Source organism: Sinocyclocheilus rhinocerous, unplaced genomic scaffold (genome assembly GCF_001515625.1).
Source record: "Sinocyclocheilus rhinocerous isolate Xijiao unplaced genomic scaffold, SAMN03320098_v1.1 scaffold411, whole genome shotgun sequence".
Taxonomy (NCBI): domain Eukaryota; kingdom Metazoa; phylum Chordata; class Actinopteri; order Cypriniformes; family Cyprinidae; genus Sinocyclocheilus; species Sinocyclocheilus rhinocerous.
In genome coordinates, this window is record NW_015640493.1 from 2,822,929 (window position 1) to 2,833,061 (window position 10,133).

The following is a 10,133-nucleotide window of genomic DNA, read 5'->3' on the forward strand; positions in this document are numbered from 1 at the left end:
TCAGACGGTTTATGTTTAATCTTTGTACAATATGAGAAAAAATGCAAAAAAAATAAATAATTCAGAGCATGTAATTTTAGTTTAGCAATTATGCATTTATTAGTAATTTATTATTTATTTATTAATAACTATTTAAATCTATTCTGCCAGATTCCACTGCCAAGCAAAGTAAAATAAACGCTCACCATAGGCAGCATGTTAATTCTGACCCTGCACTCTAGCACAAAGTCCAGATGTCATTTTCTACTATAAGAAAGATGTTCATGTTGTTATCTCAGAACCTGAGCCAGCAACCTCCCCCTACTATAAATTGACCTATCGCAAAGACCTGCCCCCCCTTAGTTACTGTTGCTACATCTGACAAACCATGGCACTTTTATGCCATACATCATGTTCTCACGCATTGAAAAATACATATTTTTAAGGCTACGGCCAATTAATCTAGATGAAAAAACACTAAAATCACTTAATTTTACATTTTAATATGAATTTGTGTACACAACATTCGTAATGTTTGAACAATTATACATATATATATATATACATATAAAATTATAATATTTCACAATATTAAAATAAATGCAGCCTTGGTAAGACTTTCTTGGTAATCATTTTTCAAAAAACATTAAAAAAATCTTCCTGACCCCATACTTTTGCATAGCAGTGTATTAATTTCAGACAGCTGGTAATGAAATTCACAGAGCTCTTCTGCATTGACAGGTCTCCTATTTTGAGATTTACCTGGACAAGATCAGGGATTTGCTGGATGGTACGTATGACTGAATATGATACAGATTCTATTGTTTTTGCATTGTTTTTTATATTAGAGATTGTTTAATCTGAGTGTGATCTGTCGTCTAAAAAATAATGATGATAAATAATTTTTCTTTCAGTATCTAAGACCAATCTGTCTGTACATGAAGACAAGAACAGAGTCCCTTATGTAAAGGTGAGGCTGTGTTTTAGTAATTAGCTATGCATGTATTAGTAAAGGAGTGGTTCAAATGTTTTCCCTGTCTATCTCTTTCTCCATCTGCAGGGTTGTACTGAACGGTTTGTGTGTAGCCCAGACGAAGTGATGGACACCATTGATGAAGGCAAATCCAACAGACACGTGGCTGTCACAAGTAAGCCCATGCAAATCAGTCAGACACACTGCACAGCTGTTTTTAACAGGCTGAAGCTTTCCACACCTGTTGCTGTCTGAGTTGTGCGAGAGTAGTGTTAGGATGTTCTTTCTTATTTGATTTATTGAGATGTTTAAACAACCAAAAGAGTGTCCTGTTGTGTGCTTGTAGTTAAAGTTGAGTGGAAATGGAAACTTGTGTTTTCTCTGTGGTGTGTGTCAGACATGAACGAGCACAGCTCCAGGAGTCACAGTATCTTCCTGATAAACGTCAAGCAAGAGAACACACAGACGGAGCAGAAACTGAGTGGCAAACTCTTCCTGGTGGATTTAGCAGGAAGCGAGAAGGTTATCATTCTACTTCTCTCTTTTCACTTCCTCTTTCCCTCTTTCACTTGTTCTCTCTCTTTCTTTTTTAAACCCATTTACAGACATTTTCAATTATTCTCAGCTGGTTTCACTTCAGGACCCATAATAGTGTATGTGATTTGATTAGTTCCTTATTAATGTTAGTTTTATTTTGTGGCAGGTCAGTAAAACCGGAGCAGAGGGTGCTTTATTGGATGAAGCCAAAAACATTAACAAATCTCTTTCCGCTCTGGGCAACGTCATCTCTGCTCTAGCTGAAGGAACGGTAGGTGTGATGCACTCGAGCTGTACAATTCACCACCCTGCATCTTATTTGCTGAATGAAATCCAATACTTGTTTCTTAGTAGTTTTGGGGTGCTGATTCAAATGATAGTCCCTGTTTTGCTCAAGCGCACTTTCTTACAAATTATGATTTACATTTCGTAGCATTTTTGCTTTCCACAACCAATTGTAAGGTGAAGTCATCTTAAAAACTGACACGAAGACATGATTCCCATCTTCCTCTGAGCTAGGTTACAATTATTTGTTCAATTCCCTGCCATTTTCACATATATGAATGAATCTGGAGGCATTATAACATGTCTAATCCTGATTTCAAGGTTAGAGTTATGGCCATTGACAGAAGAAAATGCAAACATGACCCAAATGTTTCCTGCGGCATCTGTGGGTGTTTGTGTATATGTAGTTCTTTGACATTAAACATATTTTTCCACTCCTTTGCAGATCATAATTTCAATGACGCATTTAAACTTTTGAGATTTGTCTGCTTTTATTTTGACAAGTGCGTTAAAATCTGATGCATGTATATAATTTGAAAAAATCTTATTTTTTGAAAAAAACAAAAAACTGTAATGGCAATTTGTACTTATTTTTATTTGACTCTGTGACTCTAATTTTTATTAGGTAATATTGGGTCTTTTTTGTAAATCAGCATAATTTATTTTTCAAGATGCAGGGCTGTGTTATATATGATCAGCTGATTAAATGGATAGAAAGATAATGATTTAATATTTCTTTCCCCTGTCAGACGTACGTTCCCTACAGAGACAGTAAGATGACGAGGATCTTGCAGGATTCTCTGGGTGGAAACTGCAGGACAACTATAGTGATCTGCTGCTCTCCATCTTCCTTTAACGAGGCCGAGACCAAAACTACGCTCATGTTCGGACAGAGGTGATGAGATATAAACAGACTGAGAGTTTTAATTAAACTTTCGTTTTGAGTGACAAGTAATTTTTTCTGGTTTTCACTGTTCTCAGAGCAAAGACCATCAAGAACACAGTGTGTGTGAACGTGGAGCTGACAGCTGAGCAGTGGAAGAAGAAATATGAGAAGGAGAAAGAGAAGAACAAGACGCTAAAGAACACCATCACCTGGCTGGAGAACGAGCTCAACCGCTGGAGGAACGGTACTGTAATGACACGCGCTTCATACTCATTCAGCTGCATTCACTGAAAATTACACACAACTGTTTTGTGTGTTCTTAGGTGAGAGCGTCCCAATTGAGGAGCAGTACGATAAGGAGAAGGCAAATGCAGATGTTCTGGCCCTGGATAATGTGATGAATAATGATAAATTCACCTCGTCTCCCAGCGTGCCCGGCCTTAAATTGACTGATGCTGAGCGTGAGAAGTGTGAGGCTGAATTGGCCAAACTCTACAAACAGCTGGATGACAAGGTGAGATGAACTACTGACCTTAAATGAAGATTTTGGACATTTGCATTTGGAATGTAATTGCCAATAATTGTGTTCTGTTGTGGTCGATTAACTAAAGCTTGTGTCTTCAAGACCAGTAGTATCTTCATATATTGTCTGAAATAAGAGTCTCATTTCAGCATTTCCCCCCCATATCATTTGCTCCGGTTAAATTATTATGAAGAAATATACAGTAGGGATGGGCATTTTTCAAAAACATTGTAATCGAATATTTGGGCTCATAAGAAATGAATATTCAACATTCTGTGATCAAATACCATCAACATGTTACACAGCGCCACCCAGTGCATTTAATTATTACTGACTTTTACTTTACATGCTTAGGATTTATCATGGATTCCCTGCATTTACGGCCAGCAAATCAACACATAGTAAAATTCGAATAGTGTTTTTATTTTTCAAATGATAATTCCAGATCGAATATTTGACTTTGTGCACACCTCTAGTATACAGTACCATTCAAAAAATGTTTTAACATTTATTCAGCAAGAATGTCTTAAATTGATCATATGTGACAGTAAAGACATTTATAATGTTATAACATTTCTTATTTCTAATAAATGCTGTCCTTTTGATCTTTCTATTCATCAAAGAATCCTGACGAAAAAATATATCACAGTTTCCACAAAAATATTAAGCAGCATGACTGTTTTTAGCATTGATAATAAGAATAAGAATAATAAGAAGAAATGTTTCTTGAACAGCAAATCAGCATATTAGAATAATTTCTGAAGGATCATGTGACACTAAAGACTGGAGTAATGATGCTGAAAATTCAGCTTTGCAATTAAAGGAATAAATTATATTTTAAAATGTATTCAAATAGAAAGCAGTTATTTGTATATTTTGAATAGTATTTACATTTATGCTATTAACATTACTGTATTTTTGATCAAATAAATGCAGACTTGGGGAATATAAGAGACTTTAAAAAAAATAATCATACTGACCCCAAACTGCATAATATCGGCCATCAACCACCCAGCTCTCTTAGACTCTCTTTATTAATAATAATGTAAAAAACAAAGTTCTGTTGTAAAATAGTTAAGATGTGCTTCAAGACTCATTCATTACATTCATTCTGTGATTCTCTCTCTCTCTGCTGTCTGCCTGTAGGATGATGAGATAAATCAGCAGTCTCAGCTGGCTGAGAAACTCAAGCAGCAGATGTTGGATCAGGAAGAGGTGAGAGCTGAACATGCACATCAGATTTACATTATTTCCCATAAATAAGAGCAATTTCCTGTCTCCTAGTTGTCTGTGAATCATTTGGAGACTAAAAACTTGGGAGTTGGGGTTTGCGCTTTAAAAGCTATAAATAATAAATAGTGTTCTGGCCTAGTGCACATGCTCCTTACCTGTTGAGTTGAGATCCCATCACAATCCCCTCTTCTCTCTCCTCAGTAATTTGACACTAATAGTAATAATTACTGTAATAACAGTATTGCCACAATGAAAAAAAAAAAATCTTTGAATTGTAGCTGCTGGCCTCAACGCGAAGGGACCATGACAACCTGCAGGCGGAGCTCACCCGTCTGCAGATGGAGAATGAGGCGTCTAAAGAGGAGGTGAAGGAGGTGCTGCAGGCCCTGGAGGAGCTCGCCGTCAACTATGATCAGAAGAGTCAGGAGGTGGAGGACAAGACCAAGGAGTTTGAATCCCTGAGTGAAGAGCTCAACCAGAAATCTGTGAGGAGAAACTCTTCATTAAAAACACAGTTTTCTTCACTATTGTTTTATCATATGTGATGGTTTCTTTCACCGAAAAGTTATAATTTACTTTTGCTTGAAAATGTTCTACTCTCTTTTTGTCTAGACAGCAAATTAGATTCAACTCTTCAGAAGACCCAGAAAATCTGATGTTAATAATAATAACAATAATAATAACAACTGAGTATTAATAATGTTGTATAACTGATATATACAAAAGATAAAGCAATTATTATATTTAAAATAAAACTATATCAGTAGGGATGTAACGATTCACTCAACTCACGATTCGATTCACGATTTTGATTTCACGATTCGATTCACGATTATTATTATTTTTTTCAGTGCAAGTAATTTGAAGTTATGTCTTGGTACTGGTTGCTGATCTGAGCTGTCTGTTGTTGCAGAGCGTTCTTGCATCTATCGACTCTGAGCTGCAGAAACTGAAGGAAATGACTAACCATCAGAAGAAGAGAGTCACTGAGATGATGTCATCACTGCTTAAAGACCTGGCAGAGATTGGCATCGCCATAGGCAGCAATGACATTAAGGTAAAAGGGCAAAATTTGTTGCATTATATTTATATATATATATATATATGTGTGTGTGTTTTCTTTTTGTCCTTGCTTTTTATTTTCCACTTCCTTTGCACTGTTTTAACTGCTCACCCTTCTCTCTAACCTCAGCTATTTCTCTTTCTTTCTCTCTGTCTGTGTTTTGTCTCAGCAGCATGAGGGTGGAGGTCTCATTGATGAAGAGTTCACAGTCGCTCGTCTGTACATCAGTAAGATGAAGTCGGAGGTGAAAACTCTGGTGAAGCGCAGCAAACAGCTGGAAAGTGCTCAGGCCGAGAGCAACAAGAAGATGGATGAGAACGAGAAAGAGCTCGCAGCCTGTCAGCTCCGTATCTCTCAGGTAAATGCAAAAACGACATGATAAAACAACAACTATTCTCTCTTATTAAGGTAGTTCATCCAGAAATGAAAACTGCCATCATTTACTCACACGTATAGCTTTTTAAACTTGTTTTAGTTTCTTTTACTGAACATAAAAGAGCATTTACAAAGCTCTTTTGGTAGAACCAGTCTTATGTTTTATTAGATAATTATTGTATGACTTCAGCTAAATGGAAACACCACATGCTCTCCATTACAATACTAGCATGGCATTTACAGGAAACTTTAAAAAGATATTGAGATTTATTTGTCTGTGTTTGTATACAGTATGAGGCAAAGATCAAGTCCCTGACAGAGTATCTGCAAAACATTGAACAGAAGAAGAGACAGCTAGAGGAGAACGTCGACTCTCTCAATGAGGAACTAGTCAAACTCAGTGCACAGGGTACAAATACACATGCTTTTCTGTCCTCTCATAAATGCATTTTAATGCCCATACAAAAACTGTGTGGCCCAGACTGACCAACTTTTACTGCCCTCTTGTGGTGAGACTGTATTGGGCGTGAAATAAGTTGTGATGGAGTTTATTTTTCCTTGTGCAGAAAAAGTTCATGTCATGGAGAAGGAGAATGAGATACAGAGTGCTAATGAAGTCAAGGTAAGCATTTTATACATTTCAATTGCATAACAATGATTTTTCCGGGCATTTTAGTGAGTTTTGCTCATTATACTCTTTATGTACCTATTATATTTTCTGCACTTGAATTAGATTCAGAAGGGGGGCTTTTGATAGAAGTTTTGTTTATTTTAATAGAGAGATTGTAATTCATAGTTTCTCTGAATGTTTGATTGTACAGGTTGCAGTTGAGCAGCAGATCCAGAACCACAGAGAAGCTCATCAGAAACAGCTGAGCAGCCTGAGAGACGAGCTGGAGATCAAGGAGAAACTCATCACTGAACTGCAGGAGTAAGACATACACATACACATCTTCAGGCACTGAATTAATCCACATGGGCTCATTTTTTCTCACTTTGTTTTCTGTCTGCAGTCAGAACCAGAAGATCATGTTGGAGCAGGAGCGCTTGAAGGTGGAGCACGAGAAACTCAAAAACACTGACCAGGAGAAGAGCCGCAAACTGCACGAGCTGACGTACGACATGCAACAAACATGCAGAGATCTGAATAACATGCAAGAAAAGTTTGGTCTGGTGTCTTAATGATGAAATATGTTTACAGGGTGATGCAGGACAGAAGGGAACAGGCCAGACAGGATCTCAAAGGCCTGGAGGAGACAGTGGTAGGTCATTTTGTTCTGTACATGAGAGGTGTTTCACATTTATGCGTGCACGCTCTGATCGCTCTCTTCTCTTCAGGCCAAAGAGCTGCAGACTCTTCATAACCTGAGGAAACTCTTTGTTCAGGATCTGGCCACACGGGTGAAGAAGGTATCGCAGTTGTAAACACATTCTCCTTTAACTGAAATTTGTAGTTAGAAAGTTGCTCCAGATAATTAAATAGTTTCAATGTGGATATTTCTTGAAATTATAATGACTTTTTAATTATTTTATTTCTTATTTTACTATTTTATTTTATTTTTCTTTATGGCTAGTAGCCTTTAGTCTTCAAAGCTAATAGATGTCATAAAACCCCTGTTATGACTTTATCGACCACTCTCGGACATGCCTGAATTATGCATTAACATATTTTTCAGAGCGCTGAGATGGACTCAGATGACACTGGCGGCAGTGCGGCACAAAAACAGAAGATCTCATTCCTTGAGAACAACCTTGAGCAGCTCACTAAAGTGCACAAGCAGGTAAACACACACTTAAAACATCGGACACCACAGGCATTCTCTCAAAACACATGCTTACTGAAGTCTTTCTTTCCTTTGTCTAGTTGGTGCGTGATAACGCTGACCTGCGCTGTGAGCTGCCCAAGCTGGAGAAGCGCCTGCGGGCCACGGCGGAGCGTGTGAAGGCTCTGGAGTCTGCACTCAAAGAGGCCAAAGAGAACACAGCCCGTGACCGCAAACGCTACCAACAGGAGGTGGACCGCATCAAAGAGGCCGTCAGAGCCAAGAACATGGCCCGCAGAGGACACTCCGCACAGATCGGTTAGCACACACACACACTTTAAAAGAGTGCAGTTACTAGATTCAGCCAAGTGCTTATGGAAGACGCGTGTCTTTTGACATTTCGACTTGGGTAGGGTCATACTAAAACAGAGGAACAGTGAAAGTTGTTGATTGCTACCAAGAGGTGTTGCTTGCTCACATTTGTAGGGATATTAGTAGATTAAAATGATTAATCATGGTTCATCTCATGATTTATTTTGAATTCAACACAATTAATGGGCAGCTTTGAAGCTTTTTGGTTTGTTGTCAACTTTTAAAAACAACTTTTAGGCCTCATACACTTGCAATGATCTCACACAGAAACATGAGTCTCACTGCTAGGAGATGCATGGCAAATGACAACAACATTTGTTCTATAATGGGCTCAAATTATCAAACATGTTTGATATCCTCCAACTGGATGGAATCATAGTTTAACGATAAAAAATTTGAGTCTGTGCCTATCATAAACCAGGTGATTTTTTTATGAAAAACTGTCAACTCTGACTGCCCAAAACCCTGCAGACTAGCATTGACTTGTCCAGACTGCAAATTAGGCTGAAACCCTGTGCACAAGTCTTATAGTGTATTCCAGCCTTCAGTCTTTTAGGAGTGATTTTTGATTGATAGATTTAGTAGACCAAGTTAGTAAACAAAGTTTGTTTTTTGGCTTAACTAACTAGTCATATGTCCTCCTTTCACAGCCAAGCCAATCAGACCAGGTCAGCCCCCTGTCGCCTCTCCCACCCACCCCAATGTCAACCGCTTAGGGGCGGGGCTCTTCCAGAATAACCAATCAGCGGGCATCCGTGGTGGAGGCGGAGTCAAACAGTAAAATAAGTGAGTAGATGCTGCAAAATTCTCATAACTATGTCACATTGTGGAGGTAAAATGGGTTGCGAATATAATTTCATTTTTTCTTTCTCCTTTTTCACCCTCTGTGTCTTTATTGCTCACTCTTTCCAGCTGTTGAATGCTGAATTTAACCCCAGTAGCCCCAGCTGAAGCTGATATCACCCCAAAAAGCTGAACAGGCATTCCACAGCACGGGAGGGTTCAATACTATACATATGAAAATGAATATAAGTATATATATGTGTATGAAACATGAAATACTATCCCCGTCTGGGCTGTACAGTTGTTCCTCCATTCTTATCTCTCATATCTTCCCTTTAAAATATAAAGAAAACTAAAAAAAAAAAAAAGCACCAGTGGACACGTGTGTAATTAGCGTGTATCTCTTCACTCTTGCACAGTAGGTTTCTGCTCACATCCTGCTCTCCACGTCCTTCACTGTGCCAAGTTGAATGTATTACAAAATTACAAAAGAAAAAAAGGCAGAAATGAATGAAAAATGGAAAAAAAGAACAAAAAATTCTAGCTGCATTATTTTTACATTCACATTTTGGGTTTGTTTAGAGAGTTAGCTTGTTATCTCTTGCTTTGAGTAGTTTCTATTGAACATTTCAACTAAATAAGTAAGTTAAACACTACAATTGAACTGTATATATGAACCATTGAACTAGTTTTTGTAATGATGGACATGTTCAGAACAGAAGAAAGATTTAAATTATGTTGAAAGTAGATGAAAGGTTTCTGAAAGTAGACAAACGAGATGCAGTTCCATGAAATGAGAACGAAAAGGCTGCTTAATGTAGACGCACCTGAGCTGCAGGAATATTTAAAGCACTGTACGAACACACAACGAGTACTCCTTGTTACAGCATAAAGACCTGTGTGTATGCCACAGCCTGAGGTCTTAGATGAGTCATAGCTAGGTAAAAAAAAAAAACAATAATACTGATGTCACATGCTCATTTTGACATTTCAATATTTAACTTTTAAGCAGGTAGAGTTTGTCGTATCGATGCTGCTCCGTAGCTCAGTCACTACAAATCATTAATAATCATGTGTGTGGATTTCTCCTCTTAGTTTTACCTACCATATTCCCAGACAGGATTCTTGTTATATTGTTTTTGGTAGGCAGGGAACCTTGCAGTTTATTAGAGAGATTGACCCAACAATGAAAAATGTATTCACTCTCATGGTGTTCCAAACTTGTTCGATTTTTTTTAATGAAACACTAAAGAATATCTAAATGCTTATGCTGCTTTTTGAAATGAAAATGGATGAGATGGACAATTTCAAGCTCCAAAAAGGACAAGAAGCGCTATTGAGGTAGTCCATTATGACTTGAG

General features: G+C 37.7%; 1 protein-coding gene across 2 annotated transcripts in view; it reads left to right on the forward strand.

Annotated features, from left to right (window-relative positions):
- The window catches only part of LOC107753262 (kinesin-1 heavy chain), a 26,931-nt gene that overhangs the window by 15,192 nt on the left and 1,606 nt on the right, over positions 1–10,133 (forward strand). The window contains exons 5-26 of one of the 2 annotated variants that reach the window (XM_016569393.1): positions 721–769; positions 894–949; positions 1,040–1,127; positions 1,350–1,474; positions 1,656–1,760; positions 2,524–2,669; positions 2,756–2,904; positions 2,984–3,174; positions 4,330–4,398; positions 4,695–4,901; positions 5,330–5,473; positions 5,649–5,837; positions 6,146–6,263; positions 6,421–6,476; positions 6,676–6,785; positions 6,868–6,969; positions 7,056–7,116; positions 7,193–7,264; positions 7,531–7,635; positions 7,719–7,935; positions 8,640–8,775; positions 8,902–10,113. In XM_016569393.1, coding sequence (XP_016424879.1) covers positions 721–769; positions 894–949; positions 1,040–1,127; positions 1,350–1,474; positions 1,656–1,760; positions 2,524–2,669; positions 2,756–2,904; positions 2,984–3,174; positions 4,330–4,398; positions 4,695–4,901; positions 5,330–5,473; positions 5,649–5,837; positions 6,146–6,263; positions 6,421–6,476; positions 6,676–6,785; positions 6,868–6,969; positions 7,056–7,116; positions 7,193–7,264; positions 7,531–7,635; positions 7,719–7,935; positions 8,640–8,770 — 2,490 coding nt within the window. In that variant the 3' untranslated portion in view covers positions 8,771–8,775; positions 8,902–10,113. The remainder of the gene's footprint in view (positions 1–720; positions 770–893; positions 950–1,039; positions 1,128–1,349; positions 1,475–1,655; positions 1,761–2,523; positions 2,670–2,755; positions 2,905–2,983; positions 3,175–4,329; positions 4,399–4,694; positions 4,902–5,329; positions 5,474–5,648; positions 5,838–6,145; positions 6,264–6,420; positions 6,477–6,675; positions 6,786–6,867; positions 6,970–7,055; positions 7,117–7,192; positions 7,265–7,530; positions 7,636–7,718; positions 7,936–8,639; positions 8,776–8,901; positions 10,114–10,133) is intronic. The other variant, XM_016569394.1, reaches the window with a different exon arrangement.